The sequence below is a fragment of the Protomyctophum bolini genome, assembly GCF_963924005.1.
Source record: "Protomyctophum bolini genome assembly, chromosome: 1".
NCBI classification, from domain to species: domain Eukaryota; kingdom Metazoa; phylum Chordata; class Actinopteri; order Myctophiformes; family Myctophidae; genus Protomyctophum; species Protomyctophum bolini.
In genome coordinates this window covers 54684008-54709483 of record NC_137862.1, presented here as the reverse complement: position 1 = coordinate 54709483, position 25476 = coordinate 54684008, and the positions used below count along the sequence as shown (strand labels likewise).

At 41.3% G+C, this 25476-nt stretch overlaps 1 protein-coding gene across 1 annotated transcript; it reads right to left on the bottom strand.

Annotated features, from left to right (window-relative positions):
• Positions 1–14322: 14322 nt before the first annotated feature.
• LOC308316921 (uncharacterized protein) lies at positions 14323–22996 on the bottom strand. The gene is made up of 6 exons (XM_080765706.1): positions 22646–22996; positions 21667–21756; positions 17170–17553; positions 16928–17061; positions 16099–16202; positions 14323–14999 (listed from the first exon to the last, which is right to left on the bottom strand). Exons 1-6 carry the CDS (start codon positions 22791–22793, stop codon positions 14834–14836), a joined length of 1026 nt encoding a protein of 341 aa, XP_080621832.1. The 5' UTR covers positions 22794–22996; the 3' UTR covers positions 14323–14833.
• Positions 22997–25476: the final 2480 nt, after the last annotated feature.

The following is a 25476-nucleotide window of genomic DNA, read 5'->3' as shown; positions in this document are numbered from 1 at the left end:
TGTCAGAGCTTTTGTTTCTGACCAATGCCCACTTCAAAGAGAATCTGATCTTACACGTGGAGCAATAATTAATAATAACCACAATGGCTGCTCTGCTCTGCAGCTCTGACGCTGCAGTGCTGAATGAGAGCCCAGAGAGAGAGAGAGAGGAGGGGCTATCGTAGACTCTCTTCACTGTGCGTTGCGTTATAAATTGACGCCGTTAAAATGAATTAACTTTGACAGCCTGAAAGAAAACTTGACTTCGCGAGATAATTTTAGTGATCAACTAAACTCGGTCGGATTTTGAGTTTCTTTTTATTATTATTTTTCACCAAATGCCAATAAAATTTAACATACATATTTTGTCAGGCCTAACCTGGGGTGACAGCAGGGCCTTCTCGGTGGCCGCCCCCTCACTGTGGAACTCACTCCCAACTCACACCAAAGCTGCCCCCGCCCTCACCACGTTTAGAACCACACTCAAAACGCACCTTTTAAGACTTGCATTCCCCACATAAATCCCATCCCTCTTTTGTTTACCTTTCTTTAATAGATTTTAACCGATGTTACTAGTAGTAAAGAGACTATGCGTACCTAGAAAAGAGCAAAATAAATGTATTATTGCTATTACTAAGACCTGCTGCTGACTTTACTACATTTTATCAATGCCTTCTAAATCAGTAGATTTACATTTTCGTGACAACCCCCAAAATATCCCCACCTGAAAATGTTTTGTTCAAGGGATCCACAGTAGAAAAGATTTCAAAATTCCAATGGAAATAATAATGTAATAATAATAATAATAAAAACACTAAAGATTTTTCAAAAATGTTCAGAAATAGCAGATGCACAAGGTTGCATCGCGGCACAAAGTGACGTGGTGTGAGCTATTTTGAGAACCACTGTTCTAAAACACTGTTCTAAATCCTAAGAGTAAAGTTGCTATATAATATAATAATAATAATAACTCAGATTTATACAGCGCTTTTCTAAGTACCCAGTTAACCGATTAAAAAGATGAAAGGTTAAGCTTGGGTTGGGGGACATCTTAACCAGACAGGGGTCATCTTTGAGATAGCTGGGGAGTGCATTCCAGAGGGAGTGCAGTGCAGCAACAGAGAAATCCCTCTCTCCCCAGGTATGGTACTTGGCTATATACAAGTGGCTCAAATCTAAAATATCCCAGTTTTAATGGGTTAAATGGAGTAAACGGCGAGTATCCGCATGCACACACAGATATGCCCAACACAAAGATAATACACCATACAACATGTGGGGGCAGGACTAATAGTCACACAGGCCTGCTTTTCACGTTGGCATGTCACTGCTTTCATCATGCTTTCATTGTTTTGAAGCAGAGACTATTAGTTATAAATACATACTACTCACAAATATTGATAATCAGCTCAGTTCTGCTTTTCAGCCTTTCTAAAAAGTATTGTTTTTGGACCCAAAGTGGGTCACAGAACCATTCTTGGTCGGTCTCCAAAATGTCAGACTAAAATGCCAATTAACAATTTTAAGACATTTGGAATTAAGAGTGCTTTCAGCACCCACTACCACTTCCATGTGGAATCATGATGTTTTCATCTGCCTCAAAACCTTACAACAGAGCCGCATCATCCCACAGAGTTGGAGGCTTTAGGTTACACTGCACGCCAGCAATGACAGTAAGACATACTGTACTCAACTATCCAATACTGATAACAACAATTGTTTTGGGATGGCTTGTGATTATGAAACGTCATGGGGCTATGGGGGGTGAAAATATATATTCTGAGTGATTACATACATACAGTCAGAGTCAAATAACAGCAATTGATATCAAACGTAGCCTAATGACTGATGGGAATATACTGTTCGAAGGTCCGTAGGGACCGAAAACGTTGCCTTCAATAAATGTAACACTCTTGTACCGAGCAGATCTTCAGTGTGCGGGCATATCTTTCTTTCTTTCTTTCAACTTATCGTAGTGGCAACTGGCAACTAATAATTTAATTGGCTGCCGCAGTCACCTATCTTTCCGATTGGCTGCCTCGTCTGTAGGCAACCAGACACCTTTTGCCTCTAGCCGACCTCTCAGCTAATGGGATAGCATTGCAGCCAGCAACAACCCACTAGTGTGTGTGTGTCGCGCGCACACGCACTGCGTGTGGTGCGTGCAGCTGGTAAAATATGACTACCGGTATGACATTTTGGGCTTGTAATTGAAGTTTGCCCTTGTAAACTTTAATTACAAGGGCAATTTTCCAACCATTATACATTTGGCCTGATGAAGACTTATGGTCGACCTACAGTACTTAATACTTAAGTTCTAATATTGTATTATTGTGTGTATTGTTTTAGTATTGTGGCGTCTCGATGGCAGAACACCGCCCAACAGGTAAGCACACCCACGTCCCCAAGCTGAGTAGCGATATTTCCCGTGTTTATATAGAATGTCAGAGGGCGGAAGACAAACGGTGTTTAATCACGTTTCCAGTATCCAACCGGAAGCTCTGCGGAGAGCGTGCCTTGCCTGAGTTGTACTCACCAAGAACATTCCTTTCTGAGATATTAAAGGAGAATTCCATATTAAAAGGCTTTCTTACCTTTCTTTGTAGTTGTTACGTCCCCATCAAAGAGGTCCAGGTGTTATTTTGTGCAAAAGCTCCTTATTGGCTATTTCCCCTACCATAAGCCCTAAATGAATTGCATTGAATTGAATGGGATGTATGGGGTGTTGTGCTAATTTGCTTATTTCAAAAGCTCAAAATTAAAAAAAAAAATGTATATATCCTCTCTTCATAATGTAAATAATAACCCAAGCGGCACACTTTACTACTTATTTCGATGGAAATAAGCGAATTAGCACAACACCCCATACATCCCATTCAATGTAATGCAATTCATTTAGGGCTTATGGTAGGGGAAATAGCCAATAAGGAGCTTTTGCACAAAATAACACCTGGACCTCTTTGATGGGGACGTAACAACTACAAAGAAAGGTAAGAAAGCCTTTTAGTATGGAATTCTTCTTTAAATGCTATAAGTTGAAGTCCAGAGACTTGGTCCCGTGACGACAACCCAAGAGCACCATCGTGTGGGAGAAAGAGGAACTGAACATTGGCCTGTCTTTAACCAGCTCTGCATTGACATCACATGAAAGTGATTGATAAACTGCTGTTTTGTCGAATTGACTCTGTGATTAAACGCCTTGGAATAGGCAAACGTCTTTCTGTCTCCTGGGTGTGTGTACCAGTCGCCACAGTATCTAAATAGTTTAACCCATTTAAACCTGAGAACTGATTCTACAAATGTCATCATGACAGTTTTCAGAAAAACCTATGTTTCTATATCAGTGGTTCTCAAACTATTCCATGTCACCCCATGTGGACCCCAGAATGATATGTAATTGGCCCTGGACAACACAAGATATGTTGTTCCAGGGACCCCCCAGAAGCAAGCATTTGAGTTAAGTGTTAAAAGAATATTTATTAAAAGAATATATATTCTAAGATTTGCACACATTTTCATGATTTTTCAAAAATAGCAGATCTACAAGCTTGTAGCGCAGCACTCTGTGCAGCGCTATGAGCTTGTAGATCTGCCATTTTTCAACAGCTAAAGTTTAAAATAATGGTTAAATTAAGAGCTAAGGTGACACAGATGAGTTCCTGTCCAAAATGGACAGGAATCTGTTTGATTGAGTGAATAATGATAAAATAATTTATTTTCACATCTACAGTATGGGAATGTTTGTATATAAAATAATTTCCCTTCGTAGACAGATATTGTGTAAATATATCATAGGCAGCCACAGCCGGTTATGTTATGTTCATATTATGATAAAGCACAATAGCCGAAATGTCTGTCCAACGTCTTCGCCATGGGAATAATATATGTGGATATGAGCAACATCTGAGTCAGTTGATATTACAAGCATAAAGGTCATTACACACTGGCGAATTGGCGACGCGAATTGGCGACGCGAATAATTCGCATTTTTTTAAAACCAATTGAAGTCAATGGAAGCTTCCACATCAGTGGCGAATGTGCGAATGTGCGAAAATGCGACAGTTTTCGCTCTTTATTTGTTCGCTCTGGTGTCGAATTTTGCAGACATTCGCAGGCGAAATTCAACGGCTCTGACCAATCAGAATGCATCCCAAACTTGTTGCTGTGTATAAACAGCGGCGTACCGTACAGTAGCTGTCAACAGAGCAGCCGCCGGTCCGGTTACGCAGGTCGGGATAGCACAGCAGCACACTGTAGCACACCTCCCCTCCTACAACTCTGTTGGGTGTGTGTGCGCTCGCGTGTGCATGCGCATTGCGCGAGCGTGCGTGCGTGTCGTGGACATGGCACATGGGTGTGCAACAGAGCAGCCGTCGGTCCGGCTACGCAGGTCGGGATAGCGCAGCGTGGACATGGCACATGGGTGTGCTAACAGTAGGGGAGAGCCGCCACGGATGTAACATTTTGCACGTTTCATTTTTTTACTCGGAGATCCGTTTATCTACATATGTAATATTTTCAGGCAACGGACCTACACTTGTCTGCTTCCATAAACCACTTTTTATTTTTCAATTGATCAAACAGGTCGGGAGTTATTAAACCGAAAGTGGACGCTGTTCCAGTGTTACATTTGTTGCGCCTGTCGGACTAATTGTAACAGCATGGAGTATAAATGTAACAACGCTAAAAAAAACACCATTAAACATATCGTTTTCAGCTTAAAGCAATTATATTTCATTGAAGCAACTCCTTAGCATTGTTTTCATACCATGGATGTGATAAGAAAATGTATCAAACATATTGGGAAATATTAAATAGTATCGGGTGTACCAGTTTGGGCTTTTTTTCAGTTCAATGGGGAAATACATTGATTAAACAAACGTTTGATTGATTGAGTTGTACAATGTTATACAACCCTAAACTAATTTTAGAATACACTACACAATACAATACAAATTTAGAACATATAATATTGGCCAATATGTCAAATATGTAAATATTACATATAATGTCATTGAATGGAAGCGGACCATTTGTAACACATGTTACAATTGACCCTCCCTCCGAAGTTTTCTTTGCCGTTGCTTACAGACCAGAATGAACGTGAATTCCGTCTAAACACGATGCAAACTAATGAAGAACATAAGCATGAAGACATCCATGTGGATTTTTATTCACCAACACCAAAGAAAAATATATAAAAAAGTTAAAATGACCAGTGAACAGGCTCATCAAAAAGCTAAGATCTGCACTAGGCTATTTCTACTGTGCAGACCCGTTTTTGACCCGAAAATAAAGACTTTATAACCGGAATATATGCCCACATGCACGGGCGCGGCCGGTACCAATTGTATACCTATGTGCGCCGGTACGAATTAATTGGACCCCTCCATCTGTGAAGTACTGGATACGGGGTTATTAAAGAAAGGATACCAAAGCGGGAGGGGGAGGAGAGGAGAGGAGGAGGGAGAGGAGAGGAGCTATAATCGCACAATACGCGTCGCATAGATGTGTACGGTGTATAGCCAAACGCGAATAAATTCGCCGGGCAAATATTTCGCATTTTCAGATCGCTTATTCGCATCGCGTCGCTAATTCGCCAGTGTGTAATGACCTTAACTGTCACAAAAGACAATTCCACGTACCTGAAAGGGTTCTTCTTTTCACCGGTGGTCTGTCTAATCAACGAGTCTTTGAACACCTGCCGCCTGTAGATTTTCTCCTCCACTGTACCTGGGAGGATATGAAAATGACACGATTATTGACACGATTATTGTGCCAAAAGTAATTGTGTTTGACGTTATCTTAATCCATTTAGACCTGAAACTCTTGTTATACCTTTCAATCCAGGATCACTTTTGAGTAACATTAGCTATTGCTATTAGAAACATTTCTTTTTGGGACATTATTGCATTAATATCAGTTAATTAAGTTTTTCAGAAAACGTAGGCTCAACAAAAGCCAATTCATCCTAGTGTAAACCAGAAGAAAATGTCACCATAAATTTTAATCTCTGCGATACGATTATTGGTCTGTTTTTTTTTTTATCACAATAAACGATAATAACGATTATCATCCCATCCCTAACTGTACCGCATGTGATGAGCCGGTAGACGACCACATTTTCAGTTTGCCCGATGCGGTAGGCGCGATCCACGGCCTGGTTATCAGTAGCAGGGTTCCAGCTGGGGTCAAAGATCACCACCCGGTCGGCAGCGGTCAGGTTGAGGCCAACGCCCCCCACTTGGGTCGTCAGCAGGAGGACAGAGTAGCGTCTGTCCGTCTGGAATGTAGAGATGAGTTGATCCCTCTGTGCGAAGTGGACTGTGCCGTCGAGCCTCAAAACCTTACAACAGGATAAATGGTCAAGCAATTAGTCCTATTAAGTATATACTACAAAATAGCAAGTAAACATACCTAGCATCTATCTAAAAATCACACTGTTATAATATCATAACATGATCCATTTTTACATGTAAGTTATGTAACTTCACTCATGGTATCCGTGAGCAAGCAAACAACAAAAAAGTATAATATATCTAAATCTATTATCTAACAATCTAACACACTAAATAGTCAATAATAAATATTCAAACCTTGAAGCCTCTGTTGCCCAGGACTCGCTGGAGGATGTCCAGTATCTTCAGGACGCGTGCAAAGATAAGGGTGCGGTGACCTTCTTCTCTGAGCCTTCCGAGGAGTTCGACGAGAAACACCATCTTCCCGGACTCTGAGACCAGCGTTTCGTCAGGTACGTTGTCGATGCTGCTTGCGCCTGCTGCGCCTGCACACATGTTCATGTAACGTGCCTGTTGGTTCTCCGGCGTTTCGTCCAGCGGAGTGACGGCCGCGGTGGAGAACAGCCTCGGGTGGTCACACAGCTTCTTCAGGACGTTGAGTTCGAGGAGAGCTGAGGCGTTGAAACGCATGACGTGGTCCAGTGAGAGGAACTTGCGGTACAGGTCTTCCTGAACTGCACTCAGATATGTCCACACGACCAGGTCGTTCTTCCTCGTCATTTTTGGCATGACTGCCGTTCCCGCGTTGGTTGGATTACTTGTGATATGGCCGGCGTTGACGTCTACACGTTCTTCTCTGTTGTTGGTTTCTTTACTGGCTTGTTCTTCTGACCTCTTGACCTCTGCTTTGGTCCTCCTGAAGAAGTACGGTTGGATGATGGCCATTAGGTTTTCAGACATCCTGGATCCCAGGGCTTTCTCCCCCGGAGTGGCGTCCTTCTCCCTGGCCAGCGTGATGGGGTTCTCGTACTCCGATTTGAATGTCCTGTACGTGCCGAGGAGAGTGCCCTGGCAAGCAAAATCAAACAGAGCCCACATCTCTCGCAGGTTGTTTTGCACGGGGGTTCCCGTGAGGAGAATGCGGTTTTCCGCCGGTATAGCATAGGCACTTTGGGCAGATTTCGTCGATGTGTTCTTTATCATGTGTGCCTCGTCGAGGATCATGTAGTCCCACATGAACTCAAGGCCGCGGTAAGACCCCACCAGCTGCCAGTTGTTTATCAGCATTTGGTACGTGGTGATGAGCACGCCCCCTTGACTCTGGATTCTTTCCAAGTTTCTGTTTCGATCTGCTACATATGCACCGTGGAACACCTTCACTCTCAGCCCAGGAGTCCACGTGGCAAATTCCTTGGTCCAGTTTGTGATGAGGTTCATCGGCACAAGGAGGAGTGTGTGTTTGACTAGTTCTGCATCATACATGCCCGACAGGAAGGAGATGATCTGGATGGTCTTTCCAAGGCCCATGTCATCTGCCAGGATGCCGCCCTTTTCCCCATCTTGGTACAAATTGTATAGGAACGCCACACCGTCTCGCTGGTATTCGTACAGTTTGTCGTGCACATCTCTGAACAACAACAGACCACTGATGTCCCTAAACTGTTCATCTTCACTCTCGTCTCCACTCCCAGGTCCTTCAAAAAGTCCGACTTCACTCTCGGGTCCTTCGCAAAGTCCGACTTCACTCTCGGGTCCTTCGCAAAGTCCGACTTCACTCTCGGGTCCTTCGCAAAGTTCGTCTTCACTCTCAGATCCCTCGCAAAGTCCGACTTCACTCTCGGGTCCTTCGCAAAGTCCGACTTCACTCTCGGGTCCTTCGCAAAGTCCGACTTCACTCTCGGGTCCTTCGCAAAGTCCGACTTCACTCTCGGGTCCTTCGCAAAGTCCGACGTCACTCTCAGGTCCTTCGCAAAGTCCGACTTCACTCTCGGGTCCTTCGCAAAGTTCGTCTTCACTCTCAGATCCCTCGCAAAGTTGAACCATCAGGTTCTCAATTTTCTTTATTCTGCCTTCAAGTTTCTGGCTGGGAAGGATATTGTATGCCCGCTGGAATGACTGCAGTGCTCTGGACATATCTCCCTTACTGGCGGCGTCTTTTCCATCCTCCATGTTTCTGGAAAAGAAATACATAATTGTGTATTAGCTACAATATGGTTATCGATTCATTAATATGTGATGATTCAATTTCAAATAGTAAATTCAAAATTTATATACACTTTTTAAAACATCAGAATGCGTAATCTGGTTTGGGGTTTTCTAGTTCGCCACACTCAGTCTTTTCACATGATGTCACACTGCTGTACCAGAGTATAAATTACACTTTAGCAGTTAAGTTGTCAACGCAACAGTGCACTTTAGTACATTTTAGATTATTTTTCAGAGAGATATATATATATTTTTTGAGATATTTCTGATCTGGTACAGTTGACATGTGCAGCTGCAAACTCGGAAGTATCCTTGTATTCAGCTCAAACTGTTTTTTGTAACAAGAGTTTCATTTCAAACAGACTTCTGGGAAAAATTATAATAGTGTAGATTGCTGTCCCGTTGAAACTCCCCACCGCCAAAGAAACGGTGACTCCATCATGGCATGATGGTTGTCTACTCTACACACTTACATAAATTTAAAAAGTCATAAATGTTTGGATTTCACATCAAATCAATCTTCTTTTCCAGGGATTCAGGTTTTCAGCTAGACTTTCACTTATTTATTTATTTATTTTACTTTATACTACTGGCTATCACTGCGAAGATATTAGTCTGGAACTTCGGTGTGGAAGATGTATTTCCAAAGGGGCGGTTACAAACAGATTCCAATGTCACAGCAAAAACGTCTCCCTTTTAGGGCATTAACCAAACGTGATTTTTGATAGTCGACTCGACTACCATCAAAATCGATTTATAGTCGATTAGTCGGCGGTAAAATATGATATTTTTTCCATCCAATCAAGCATTAAAACATCGTGTTCTGAAACAGCCAGCGAGTGAAGGATTAAGTGCAAAACAGAGCCGGTGAATGCAGGCCGAGTGGAATAGTAAAGTAAGAGAGTGGCGACACACTTTGATCTCACCGCAAAGCGGGTACCAACCTATGGGCTATAGTTCCAACCATTGGAACTATCCCATTGAGATAGAATGAGCACTTCCGCATTCCATTGTTACAGTGGGAGTCAACTCTCTTACTAGATTACGCTGAATGCCGCTCTGATTGGCCGAAATTAGCTCAGCTGTTTCAAATCAAAGTTGCAAGTCCACAATGACTCACGGATGGACGCGTTGTGAGCTTGTAGATCTGCTATTTTTTTTATGCGCAAGACCTTTCTACGGAGCAGCATAGCATGTTCCGTTGTTCACAATGTTTGTTCAGTTGGAGAGTGGAGACTCTCAGACTGGAGCGGGGAGGAGGAGGAGGACTGAACGATGCGATGTTTTTCATACAACCCTAAATGTTCAACAACAAGTTACAACCACAGTTCCTTTGGTTTTTAGAAGGAGCTACAAGCTAGGAGGAGGTTATGATTACATACTAGGTTTGCTAGCTAGCAGGCTGCCACGCTATGAAGATGATCAACTACTTAACTTCATCGCGACTATTATAACTATGATCGTGCGGCATAGGCATAGCTGTTTGTTTTTGTTAATGCTGCACACCTGCACTTTTGTTGGATAAGCATGAAGAAACAGGAAATCACGGCAAGAGCTACTGTAGTTTGACTGTCACCAAACTGGATAATATTGGGCAGAGTGAGGAGGAACTCCTGCTATACTTTACTGTACCGGACGACACGGCGACACATCTGCAATCTAACTTGTTGAACAAACTACAGTAATAAACTCACCAATAGTCAAAGTATTTACACACTGTAGTTGTCCCCATTGAGCGTATGAGCCTATGAGGCATATCGCATATGCTTTTCCAAAAGAAAATCTGTCTTGAATGCTGCTAGTGCAACCGCCGCCCACCGCACCTACACGAGTGAGGGTGACGGCAAAACCCACGTACAGTAGGCTTGTATATGATATGAAAACAATCAGCCAGGAATGGATTAGTACTGAAGTTGGCGAACTACCAACAAAACAACAGAGCTCACAGCTGCATGTCTGCTGTAGAAAAGCAAAAAAAATCTAAAAAGCAAAACAAATATTAAAATTAATATTAACGATTACTTGATTTTTGATTTACAGTGTCGACTACCGTTTTGCTAGTCGACTAAATGTAATTCAAACTGAGAAGTGAAAGACCAATCTGCCCAGGAATTTTGTTTTTCTGTGTCAGATTTGTCAGGTTTTCCCAGGATGGTCAGTGAACCCTAGGGGGTCCTCAGAGTTACTACAGAGGGGCCACCATCCACCAACTCTTTATAGGATATTATTATTATTATTATTATTTTACATCATTAACCACTTCGACCATAACGTCAACCATATTCTGGGGGGAACATTCGCTGAAGATTGCAGATCGACTATTTTCTGCAAAAGTAGTACAAGCCAAAGGTTTACTAAGCATTGAGGGTTTTAAGTGGTAAAGTCTGAAAATACATTAATATAGAGATGCTAATGTGTAACAAATAATAGAGTAGTACAAGCCAAAGGTTTACTAAGCATTGAGGGTTTTAAGTGGTAAAGTCTGAAAATACATTAATATAGAGATGCTAATGTGTAACAAATAAAATAAAATACAAAATTAGTAAATTACCGTACACAAGATTGATGATAGTGCTGTCAAACAAGTGTATGAAATTATTCATGAAATCTATAAAAAGGTTTAATCTGCAACACATTGTATACAATAATGTAATAGGGGGTCCGTGCTCCATCTGAAAAACATTGAAGACCCCTGGACTGGACCCCTGGAGTGTGAAACACTACTTGCATTGTCCTTGAGAAATAAACAATAATCAAATCAATAGCTACTGTACCTTTGATAGTCCTCCATTTTCTCCTCAATAACCACCAACAAACGCGACCTGTCAAAAAGAAGAAAGTACGTCAGTAATATAGCCTTCAAATTCAACACAGCCTCAACACAGCCTTCTAAACAGTGTCTTCTGGTTGTCATATTCATATAAAAACTATTTGTAGTAGTAATAAGGTCTGCTAAAAAAAGAGTTGTTTTCCAAGAAAGCCTATTGGCTTGTTTCCATTGCGGTCCTTATGTGCTCAATTCATCAAAACATTTAATGATAGACAAATATTAAATACTATGCAAAAACATGATATAAACAAGTAGAAACAGCAAAGGGGGGGGGGGGGGGACTAGGGCAGTGCTCCCAAAGGGGACCCCTTTTGGGTTCCAGGGTGTCCCCAGCTAATTGATAGTTAGGAACCAAATGAACCCTTGTGGGTCTGTAACTCTGAGAGTGTACAAATGGAACCAAATGGACCCGTTCGAGTGTAAAAAACATTTGTTCACTCTCAGAGTTAAATTAACAGGGATTTTACAATATAAATCGGGGTCGCAGATCTAAAAATGTCATTAAATGGGGATCCGTAGCCTAATGCATGTCACACTGGCGGTCCTTGAAATTATAATGGTTGAGAATCACTGCTAGAGCGGCCATAACATTCTTCTCTTATGGGGGTCCTTGGCATGTGTTTTTCAAATGGGGGTCCGCGGGCTAATTAGTGTCCATTTGGGGGTCTTTGACATGAAAAAGTTTGGGAACCTGGCACTGAACTAGGGAACAGGGAAGTGGGGAATCTGGGTTGAACGCATAGGTTTGAACGTGATTTGTGGACTGACTGGATCCAGTGACACTGACAGTCCACAAAGCTCGAGCTCCCTCTGGTGTTGTGATTGTGAAGTTGATTCAACGTTTTGGAAGTAGCTACAGGTAGGCTACATTAACACAAATGCAGGTCTAGGTATAGTTTTATATTTCTGACATTTCTGCGTCATTGGATTTGAATACATCCGTGGATAAGACAGGCAGACCACCGCCGAGGAAAACAAAATGCATGTGGTGTGGGTGCCTGGGTGGGTGTGTAATGCTTCATGTCATGATGGTGGTCGCGAACTACACCTGTCTTGTCGCTCGCCGAAAATTGCTATTTTCTGCAAGTTCACAATTTATAGCATATCTCTAGATTATATCATAGCCTACATCGTCGTACAACGAAATTAGTATATCAGGGTAAAGGTTAATGATAAAGTGGTTGCACACTGTTTGGTTGCCATGTGTTATACGAATACGACTCACAACAAGGAGCTGCTCGCTAGGCTAGCGCTCCATGATGACGTTATAAAAAGTTGCTAGAAGTGGGATTCATGTCTGATGAAATAATAATAATCACATGAAGAATGGTTTACAAGTCATTAACATATTAACTTACCTGCTAGTATAATGGTGGTAGTGCAAGTGGCATCGGAAGCTGATGATGGGGAGGAAGTAGTCATGATTTTAGCTCGCGCGAATCGCGCCTGTGGGAAATGGTAGAGCTACAAGCTCACAACGCATCGCAATGCAACGTGTTGTGAGATTGTAGATCTGCTATTTCTGGTGAGCGACTCGGCGCGCAAACAAATTAATCTGGCATCAGCTTGTGTGAATGGTTGAATCATGGGAATAGTAGTTTTGTCAGTTTTGTCTCAACTTCTCACAAGGTTTGACAAGACAGTCTTGTTTGATGGCTGAGTCTTATCTCACTTGTCTGTGTCTGTTCAGTGTGTTCTCGCAGAGCTGTTCCAGTCTGGCATTTAATTTAAGTTAAAAAAATTGGGACAAATATAAGAACAATTAAGTCAAAGCTGATAACCAAAGCAAGAACTCTCACAAACATAATTATGTCGATCAGACATATCTGAGAGATAAAATGAAATGATCGTGGCCCAGACTGCTGGTGTAGCCAGAGGCGTCCGCCTGTCCAAATCCATTTTCTGCCTGGCCAAAATCCATACACTAGGACAAAAACAAGACCTGAGATTAACTATAGTAGACAGTGGATTGGTCGTTGCGCGTATACAGCGCGACCCTCAATCACCCATCCGAATGCCTTTCAGCCTTTGTATCCTACTGTCTGGCAGGTAGGCCTATATCTATTTGAAAACCTTTAGTGCTACTGATTATGCCAAAATGTAATTCTTGCCTGCCCAAAATGTAATTCCTGGAAACGCCACTGGGTGTCACCATGCATCTTATATTGTGAGCTTTAAGATTTTCAGCAATTGTACTGTCTGTAGGCCTATACATTATTTTGTTTTGGCTGTTTTGTTCCACGTTCTCTTTTCCAATGTAAACAGATGTTTTCTCATGTCATGCCAATAAAGCCCATTTGAATTCAATGGAAGAGAGAGAGGGAGAGCTAGTCTTATCTCACTTGTCTGTGTGTTCCATTACTATCTTGCAGAGCTGTTTCAGTTTTGGATTTAATTTTTTGGGGGCAAAATAAGATTCATAAACAAGGCAAGTTTTAAGATATGCTCTTACGTGTAACTTCTATTGTGTACAGAGGCAAACTATTATTCAGTGCCACCTGCAGGTGGGCGTGTATATGTTTTGGGTGTGTTCAATAAAAAGCCTCACTTGCTGTGACAGCGACCTGTGGAGCTGTGAACCTGAGCTGTCTGTGTCCGTCTCCATTCATTTGATTTCCCTCGTCAGTGGTGCTATTACAGTGGTGGTCTGCAATGCTGGGGCTCAGGGGCTGTGATGTATAACAGCAAGAACTCTCACAAACATTACATCGATCAGACATACACTCTCCGTGTCATGAACGGTGTACTTTTACTGTCATGAACTGTGTGTTTTATCGTGTAGTTATGTTCCTAGTGTAAAAGGTGGCGATGTCTTCTGCGTGGCGTGAGGGCCACATGCGGCCCGGCCCCCACCTTCACTTAAGGCGGCCTGCAGGTTAAATAATTCTGATATATTGTTGATCTCAGCTGTTACTATTCCAAACATGACCTGCTCTAATTGCTTCAGTCTATAGCTTAATGACTATAGTATTTTTATGTATTTTAAGGATTCCAATAAAAATAAATAGATAAATAATTAATGATTCCAATTAATGAAATTGCAAAAATAGCAGATTTACGAGCTCAAAATGTGTTTATTTTTGTTATTTTTATTTTATGAAAACAAAAACAAAAAAACAAACAAAAGTAATACCAGGGTTTCCCTGGTTTCCCTGGCCTTTAGCCTATGTGTGCGGTAGTCGAAGAAACCTTGTAGACTACGAGGGCTCCACGTTAGGGTCTTCATAGTCTTGCGTTGCCAGACTGTTGCCTCTCGCATATTTCAAATGCTTCCGTCATACAGTCTGGAGCAACGGAAGCTCTATCACGAGTAAAATATAAAGCGGAAGTGGAGCAGGAGTTATTTATGCCTCTGATAAAAGCATTCACCAAATTCAACACCTTTTACAGTCCGACTTCAACCTGGTCCAAAAATGCCCAAAAAATAATAAACTGTTATTGCTATATATAGCATTCGGAGATTGTGGAATATAGTTGTCTGGCTACGTGAGACTATATAGGGTCTTCAAGGTGTTTTTGTTGACCAGTGAGGAGATCCTGTATAGTGTACAGGAATCTTGTTTCTTTGGTTGACATGGCTTCAGCCCAGAGCTCTCTCGCAGATCCACGGGTTGAATGCGTTACAGATTTTGTCGTTCCATCCCCGTGTTGGAACAGACGTCCCGTTGAAGATGTGATACTCCACACAGTCCTGTTGCTCGTGCGTGATTGGCTCCCTGTTGTTAGGCTGGCCAGGAAGCCAGTACCTGGAGGAGCAACAAGACTTCAATTATAAACAATCAGTGCATCCATGATAAACCTCAAAGTATCTATAAAATACAAAAATCTCCAAAGTGATAGCAAACAAACAAAGGCTATAGTACACATCCAGCAATGGCCACACCTGCAGGTCAGATAAGTCATAATAGCTGGTACTTAAGACACGCAAAATAGAGTGTTGCAGTCCAATTTCCCATACATTTTCCCCATAGACGTTTCAAAAAGTATTTATTTAAAGACCTGTAAGCCTCGGACAAAGCCAACAGCCGAGTTGACGAATGATGAAAATAAACACATTTCTTTGGTATACGAACAAATAATTAGAAAGAAGAAAAACCAAAAAAAGGTGTTACACCCTGCCCTTTTTTTAGTGGTTTGTCAACTCGGCTGTTGGCTTTGTAATACCAAAATGTCCTATACTATTGGAAGTGTGGCGCTATTGTCTGTCAATCATCAGCTCCTCCCTTAATACCCCAGCAAGCATGGTCAGGGGAAGACGTCCTGGAAATTACGTAAAGATCAATCCCATATGGGCTGGGATCTGGCCTAGTCCTGAATGTCCTGAACATACGTCACCATAGCGTCATTTGGCGGTAACAAGACAACTCACCCCGTTTCTGTTTTCCTCCCAGAATGTTCCCCAGTGAAGGGGTGGGAGCTCGGCTGGACAGCAGACGGCTGGACTTTGAATTTCTCTAACTATAAACTTTCATGACAGCAGAACAGCCTAAGTACAAATATAATTTATGAAAAGCTACTACAGTGAAGTCTGTTCACAGAAGTTGTTATAGGATATGTGGGGATTATCTGACGAGGTACCATTTGAGTGGGCAAAACCTTAGGCTACTAATAAATAATACTAAATTGTTTATAGGGTCAATATAAGTAAAATAATATAGCCTTTCCACAGGAGTATCTTTTTTATATTTTTCCAAAAAGAATACAAACAGCCAATAGCATATTACAAAGTTATGGTGAAATTTCCGGGAGGAAAAACGGGCAAGCACCGGGGTGAGTTGTCCAGTATTCCATTTGGCTTGCTGGGAGCATTTGTTAGAATGAAGGTGAAATGAAGATGGGTCTTACGTCGGTGTTGTCAGTGGTGTTCCATCCACCCACTTGTACGTCCTTTCATCCTCTGTGTCGGTCAAACCCAGCCACACTCTGTGGTTTAAACGTTCCACAAAGTCCTGGACAGAAAAGCTGCTGGTTACTGATGCACAAACTAGATTTGCGTCTCCTCAAAGAAGCACTGCATTTCTTCCTTTCTTTGTATTAGTGATTCTTGCTCAAATGTGAATCTCGATTTTCCTCCACAAGAATTGAGATCACAATTCTCACACGATCTTCTTTCCCCCCATGAAAATATGTATCGTCTTTCTGCATTCAAAATGCACCTGGAGCAAACTGCTGTGGCTTTAAAGAGACAACATCAAATTGCTTGACTTAATCCTCTCTTAATGTCTCTCTCTTGTAGTAAAACACAACTAAAATGAATTGGACAGCAAACTAGTGCGGCACGATTCTTGCTCAAATTTAGAAATGAGATCGCATAGGTGTCTGAATCTAGATCGCAACCTTTTTTTGATTAATCGTGCAGCAATACTTTTGTCTTCTCTTTTTTGGCCATATGCACCGTGTTCATTTTTGACATTGCAGATTTGAAATGGCAGTGCCTTCGTTGTTCCCCTTGTCTTGACTCTTTACCATAGAGAGTATTGAAACCTTTCTTGAAAAGGCTACATTTTGGGAAATTGTACAAAAACATAATAACTTCACTTCCCTTTACACCTGTACATTTGTGTTACAATGACATTGAAGCTACAAAAGTTGAAGTTACAAAACGTGCACTAATGTGTAGCCTACACAGCCACACGCATGCACGTACACAATGCACGCACACACCATACCATACCTGTTCTTCTTGGCTGTTTATGATGATGAGGTCAGATTGTCTGTCTCTACACCACTGTCTGCTCTCCTCCCAGGGTTTTGTCTTGGTAGAGATGTAATAACAACCGCTGTCTAACTTCTGCCATCCAGGTGATTCTGACAACAAAACGATAAAGCCATGTCATCAGCCAATGTTCTTAAATTGGATCAAATTAACAACTTAATTAATGATTGAACGACGTGAATAAAACCTGTCTCACTGACCACAGAGTCTCCTCTTCATTTCGTCTCTCTCTTCAGTCACATTGTTGTACATGGTCTGCAACTGGTCAAAACTGGTCTGCAGCCGGTCCCTCTGTCCTGTTAGGTAGTTATGGCTTGTCTGTAACTGGTCCAAACTGGTCTGTAACTGGTCTTTCTGTTCAGTTAAGTTGTTATGTTTGTTCTGTAACTGCTCCAAACTGGTCTGTAACTGCTCCAAACTGGTCTGTAACTGGTCTTTCTGCTCAGTCAGTCGGTCGTGTCTGTTCTGTAACTGGTTAAAGCCGCTCTGCAGCTGGTGTCTGTCTTCGGTCAGCTTGCTGTTGTTGGCCAGTAGTTGGTTGTAACTGACCACTAGTTGGTCCCTCGCCTCCATGTAGGAACGATCTGTGTGGAAACAATATTTTACAAAATTAATAGTATTTTTTTTTACACATACTGCAGCAGGTCAAATGCAAGCAGCTGACAACGTATGTCATGCTAGCATAATGTATCACTTGTAAGTAAATAATTTGATGGATTAACAAAACACTTTGGGTTCCATGGCGGCTCAGTGGTTGAATGGTAAATGGTGCATTTATAGAGCGTCTTTACATATACTGTGCATTACATTCACCCATTCACACGCCGATGGCAGATGGCACGCTGAAGGAGTTAAGTAACAGAATGTAACGCCTGCAGTGTTTTCTGTACCTATCAAATGAGAAAAAAGAAAAACAAATCTGGTCTTGGTCTCAACTCGGTCTCGGTCTCTATACTCGGACTCGACCCCCTCCCACATAGGTCTGGACTCGGCTTCGCACTTGGTCATGACTTGGACTCGCTTTAGGTGGACGCCAATACATAACTGAGTAACCTTGCAGTAACATTAATATTTGATGCTACAGCTACACTGCCGCTACTGACTGACTGTCCAACCAGAAAGGAGCGCTCAGTAGAGAGCAAATCTCCACCAGGAGGCGTGACCTAATAATGATGCTGATGTAATGCAAGCATTTCTACCCACTGTACAACCATGAGCGTGATTGCGAACGCAGTGATTGTGAACGCAGTGAGCACTTACTATGAGACCTAGCAGATCATGTCTGTCTGTCTGTCCGTGTGTCTGTCCCGCTATCCAAATATGGAGTGTGTTGCATCAGCAATCACTCAGCTCCATATATGGGCACAAAAGGGGCCAGGTCCACTCAGCTCCATATATGGGCACAAAAGGGGCCTCATCTGCAGGGTCTCAGCTGCGTTCGCTTCCCGCGTTTGCGCGTCTTACTGGTCATCAGTAGTTATAGGGATGTCCAGATCACATTTATTTATTTTTTCCAGATCCGATTTGATTTTGAGTATCTGCTGATACCGATTTTCCCGATCCGATATTTATAATTTTATAAAATACTTATATAATACACAACAGTACAATATCCTCATGATATGGATATAATATTGACGTGATTGGGATGTCCAAATCACGTTTTTTTTTTTTCTTTTTGCTCCTGATCCGATTCAGATCATTTGAAAATGACGTGATTGTCCCCGATTTCCGATCACGTGATCAGAGCTGGACAACCCTATCAGTACATCATCTTCCTCCCTCTGTCTTTTTCATTGGCCAATGAATGTGTAGCCTATTCATTGTCTACCTCTCTCTCTCTCTCTCTCTCTCTCTCTCTCTCTCACATACATGCACACAAACATGTATGTCATTAACATATCTCTGCAATGTATACACTTTCTGTATACACTCACTGATTGTGAGCTCCTTATGTCAATTAAGAACGTACAGTATGGATAGATATCCAGGTCTGTGACTCAGAGAATGTACGAATGGAACCAGAAAATGCGGTTCATTGTGTCCACTCTCTAAGACTGTTTAGTTACAGCCCTGCAGGAAATCTATCCATTTGGATTTTTAATAGCATGGGGATCCCCCGGAAATCCCTCAAGGACTGCTGAGTGCTGACCCACTTTGAGAAGTGGGTCAGGGTTTCTTAAAGTATCAATACTACAATGTAGAATTACTCTGTATAGGGATGTTAATAGTCAATCGATTAATCGCCGTTAAGAAATTAGTCTGTTAAACTTAAACAGTTAATAACAGTTAATCGTAAATTAACCGAACATTATGCGGTTCTATCATTGGGGGGGTCCCCAGCTGAATGATGGAGAGTTGGTAACCAAATGGACCCTTATTAGATCTTCAACTCTTGAGAGTGTAAAATAAAACAAAATGGACCCGTCGAGAGTTAAATTATTGTTAAACACCTGCATTGGGCTACTTAATTTACAAGAAGTCACAATTAGACACAATCAGAGCATGTAAAATCCTTCTTATCGACATCTGCCTTATCTCTCCTATGGCTCAAAATGCTGAATAAATAAATGGGCCTCGATGTGAGAAGGGTTGAAAACGTACTGCTTCACACACCACTGTTGCAGTCTCAACTCTACGATATCTGCCTCGCATGAAAAGTAGGCCAGTAGTGCCTCCGCAACTATAAACCACTGGCAGATGTGCACAATGTTTTGTTTTGTTGCCCAGTCACGCCCATAAAACTGCTGAAGCAGCGTTTATTTTAATTATTTATTTATTTATTTTATGGGAGCCTTGTAACGCCTGCAGCTCATTAGCAGGGGTGGAAAGTAAGTTAAGTAACTAAGTAGATGAAACAGTAATGTCATTGTAGGGTGAGATGTGTGTGTGTGTGTGTGTGTGTGTGTGTGTGTGTGTGTGTGTGTGTGTGTGTGTGTGTGTGCGTGTGTGTGTGTGTGTGTGTGTGTGTGTGTGTGTGTGTGTGTGTGTGTGTGTGTGTGTGTGTGTGTGTGTGTGTGTGTGTGTGAGAGAGAGACAGATTCCAAAGTCTGATTGGTTTCTTAGTCCATACACGCATGACAGATATACCACAAGAAAGGAAAAAGTATTTGAAAAACACAACACCCTCATGCATTAGAAGGACAATATCAGTCACCAGAACCAGACGTCTATGTGTTTCTTTCCCGCAAAGAGTCTAACATGGTTTAAAAAATGTATTTGTTACAATGGCTTCATATGGGAAGGACAAGAATGAATGTGTATATAGTATATAAAACCATATACACTTATCTAAATATTGAATCAAGACACGTATAAGTGCACAAAAGACCAGCACAAAGCAGCAGCAGCAGCACGTGTAGCAAGGAAATGAATGGGCAAGGCAAACTTCTACGGTGGGGTAACATGTCTGGAAAAAACACGTGCATGCACGCAGAACGTGCTTGCCCGGCCCGCACATATACAGTACTGTACGTGGGGGAATGAATGCACATCTGCTTGTCTCTACATGCACGTCTCTGACGGCTGACAAAAAGCATCTGCTTTCATCCGACAGATCGTGGCTCTGAGGCAGAAACCTCTTATCTCCATATAGTCCATAATACAACCCTGTTTCTTAAAGGGACACTTCACCCTTTTTGCAAAAAAATACATGTTAATGACGTTTAGAAGCTTTAGATCACTTTCCTGGGGGTATTTATGTGTGTAATATGTGGTTTTAGATATTTTAGATTGTAGCAGTGAGCCTGTTGTCTCTGATGTCATGGACACTGGTCTCACTATACCTTCCTGGACTACAATTCCCATAATTCTTTGGTGCACTGCTCCTCCTTGTGGATAGGGGGGAGAGCTGTCTTACTGAGACAACATGTAGTCCAGGAAGGAAGTGAGCCCAGTGTCCATGACATCAGAGACAACAGGCTCACTGCTACAATCTAAAATATCTAAAACCACATATTACACACATAAAGACCCCCAGGAAAGTGTTCTAAAGCTCCTAAACGTCATTAACATATATTTTTTTGCAAAAAGGGTGAAGTGTCCCTGTTTTTTTTTAAGCCCTATTTGATCACACCACAGCGTCACACGAAGGCATCAAAAGTAGCAGATCCACAAGCTCGAAACGCAAAGCGACCCGTTCCGAGCTGCTTGTATAGATCTGCTACTTTCCGACACGTTTGAATCTGAATCCCGAGAATGAACAGTTTTGTTGTATAACATGAGGTTACCACCCTATACGAGAGACGAGATGTATAACGAGGGTGGAGGGCGGGTTGGGGGGAGGTGTGGCAAATGTGGCATGAGGGACAGTCGATAAAACGGCTTGGGATTTACAGTACAGTTGAGAGTTAAAGAATGCGTGCAGGTCATGACCTTCTGGATTACCTACCTACCGTATCTCCTAGAGAGACTACCAATGCTGTTGCTATACCACCACTACTACTAGGCTATACTCTACTATGTCCAATCCAATTAACCAATTAATTTATATTTACAAACTGCTGCAGAGGGAGAAAAAAATCTAAAAGCTAAATACACTGTACACAGCTAACAACACACAGAAAATGACAACAACACTACTAGTACTACTTTACTACCAAAACCGCTATTAGTACTAGTATTTTCTATACACATACATATACAGTATATATATATATATATAGCATTGCTGCCAAATGTATGGAACATTGACTTACAGAGATAGAGTGGGATGACAATGTTGAGGAGCGCTAGAACGGCACAGACCACTCCAACACCCACACCAACCCGCCCATATAGTCTTATATCTGGTGGACACATGCACACGCATGTACGCCCGCACGCACGCAAACACCAAACACACACACACACACACACACACACACACACACACACACACACACACACACAGAGAGAGAGAGAGAGACAATAGGAAATAAGATCAATTTAAAGAGTTTAACATTTTGTATGAAAACAGTCCTTTTGGTAAAACGTTCTATGAAGCCTACGTCTTAACACTGTCTACATATATATACTGTAAGCATGTATTACTAATTATAACACACTATAAAGCATTCAAGATGATAACTTTTAACTGATCAAATGTCATTATATGTCATACTTGCTGGAAACTGATAATTCTAATCACTGGCATAATGCATAGAAGTGTTATCATAATGATAAAGCCACTACAGTAAGCGGTCATTGGCCGTTTTAAGCAGAGTGGAAAATAATTGCATTAAAAGAAACTTGCAGAACAAATACACAATGTTAATGCCTGCACCTCCCAGAATGTCATCCCTTTACTTATAGAGCAACAAAATGACCACTTGTAACTATCAATAACACCGCAATGCATTATAGCAGTGATCATGAAGCCATCATACATTATTATAATGTATTGAAACATTGATAATCACAGTGAGGCTTCATGTGTTATAATTATTATTGTTGTCATGATGGCATTATTGTGATTGTTTATCACTTTAAGTGGTTTTATGAGCAAATCATAAAACATTGTACATGGGTTTCATGGACCTGCACATAGCTTTGTGATTCATAATTCTAATAACAATAGGACCACAATGGAAACTCTGCGCTTTTTTATGTTATCCTTTTAACATCATCGTACCACGGTGCTTTTTGCAAACTGTTAATAAAGTATTAGTTCAATCAATCGATGATGACGTCGCTTACCGGACTGCAGTATATGCTGCGGATCTTTCTCAGCCGCATTCTCGGTCTGGAGATTCAAGTCGAGGCAGGTCTTTCCGGAGTCCACATCTTCTTCTTCTTCTTCGTTCGTCTGGAGCTCAAGGTGTTCATAACGCCCGACCACAGCCATAGTTTCCACACCTGTGTGACTCCAGCGCTTCTTGGAGCTATATGTGTGAACACATACGGGCCACCTCTTTCTTCATGACACACTTCTTAGCCACTCGACCCAATTATTTCACTGCTCTGTTTCTTTTTTTTCCCCTTTCGGGAGTGCAGTGAGTTCACATAATCTGGGTTTTGTCAGAAAGTGGTCCCTTTCTTTCTCCTCTCTGTCTCTCCCTCTCCCTCTCTCTCTCTCCCCTGTCCCTCATGCTGGCTGGGTGACTGCCATGCATGTGTTCAGTGGTGTAATTGTAAAGTAACTAAGCACATGCGCTCGAGCCTCGAGTAGGCTACTGTACTTTAAGTAAAACTTTGAGGTATTTGTACTTTACTTGTATTGTATTTCCAATTTCAAATACTTTTACTTCTACTCCACTGAAATTATTAGAAAGCTTTGGTTACTGGCTTTGGTTTGGCTACAGACTTGTCCAGACATTTACTAGTAACGAGAGTATTTCAAGTACAAAATGTGAGTACTTTTTCCACCACTGCCTTGGTTTTAATGGTTGAAGGCGAGTCACGTGACGCGGCCGAGGCAAATTGATACCATCAGCCTCCCGTTGGCTGGAGTCTCTGTGAGGATGAGGACAAAATGTACACATTTAAGCCCAGAAAACTAAACATCCTTTTTTGTCACACCATCACTAAACACAGGTATATTTTACCCAATATGTTACAAAATATTCCATAAAAATACTTCTCATCAAAACGTACAGCAATACAGCGCAACTTGAGGTATTCTTCTTTAATATTTCATCATGACTTTTCACAAAAAAAATATATATCATAGGTTGGCAAAATCGGTGAAAAACTATTGGAGCTATTGAAAAACACATGTCCCATTCCTGGTAGGCCTACTGAAAGACCCACCCATACCTCACACATGAGCAACATTATGAAAATGACAAAAATATAATTGTCCGGGTGAAAATTCTAGGATTAAAAACTAGTAAAACTAAAAAGTAGGCCTACGACACGGAATGTATAGCCACATTATTTGACAAATGTCACTTGTACAAGTTGTACTGTACTTTAACTTTGTCTCTTTTCTTCATAAAATGTATTCTTGTGAAAAGTATGTTGGCCACCTCTGTGAAACTGACTGTCAAACATTCTCATGGTTCATCTATTAATCACATATCCATTATTTTAAAACCAGCACTATGTAGCCTAACTTTTATTTTAAATGAATGAAATGTAATTGTGTCCAATCTGTATGGTAGAATGTGTTAATAGTATACAATATAACTTAAATACAATATGTATGGTAGAGTACATTATGTTAATACAATATTAACTTGGAGTGCCTGTATTTTGTCTGCCTGCTCTTCTATTGAGACATTTTGATCGTGTCAAAAGTCACGTGTCAGCTAGACACAGGATCTGATAGGAATTTTGGCCTGGAGGTCAAGATTCAATTTATCCCCTGAGCAAGCAGGCTGGCCGTGGGCCGTATGCGGCCCCTGCGTAATGTATCTGCGGCCCGTCATGGTCATACTAATCAAAATATAATTAGTTATTTTCATTGTTTTGAACAAGATTGCAGGTATGGTATTGCTTGTTCCAAGAGAAAGTGATATGGCCCCATGAGTATTAACCATTTACATATTTATTCCACCTGTGATAATCTGTTTGTTATTATGTTCTCTTCACATTGTGTGAATGAAGACTCATTTTGTAACTTCATCATTAATCAACAATGTTTTTGTTCATTGAGGTTTGGCCTAAGTTGGAAATGTGGTTTTTAACCGTTTGTTTCCTTGGTTTTTAGACTAGTCGTGTAGTCTGTTACAAAATAGAATTGTAATCGTTTCAAAATAATACTGACATTTTAGGGGCTTGCGGCCTTTGGACTTTTGGACTTTTGGATCCTTTTAACATAAATCTTCTCTGGGGGTCCCTGGTACAATATATTTCCAGATGGGGGTCAGTGGAGAATTATAAAGTATACATTCATTTGGGGGCCGGCCTTGACATGAAAAGGTTTGAGGATCACTGATTTATTTTACAGCACACAAAATTATCTTCAGACACATGCAGTGTCTGCCTGGTGAACACTAGATGGCGGCAAAACGTCAGTTTTCCAGTCTGTCTATGACAGGACACTAGTACTAACCCCTTAACACAGGGGTCCTCAACAGGACCCTCTGAAATGCTTTGGCCATGTCTCGCATAGCTGCTCGTTAATCCAAACAAAGCTGATGTTGATTACAGAACTATTTTTTAAAACGAGTAATACACTGTCTGGATGTAATTGCATTGGACGTTTAAGTTAAATAACTAAAAAACTACAAAACATTTCAAAATAAAAATGTGTTTCCACAATCCACAGTAAACTGAATTATAAAAAGTTAAAGTTAAAAAAAAAATATATATATATATATATTTCAAAGCAAATCTAGTGTGTACGGTTTGTAATGTATAATGAAAAAGCCTTTAGCCTATCATTTCATTTTTTTCTTTTCATTTTGATGTTGGTCAACAAACCATTGGTTTGAAAGAGGAAATTCATCAAATATTAAAGGTAATTTACTTGCAAGTCCCAGGTATGAGGTAGTGTTGTCCATTTGGATCAGAAATCTCTCCTTTGGATGGGAGCAATCATCTTCAAGTCTACTCTACAGGTCCAAAATAAATGAACAGTGAAA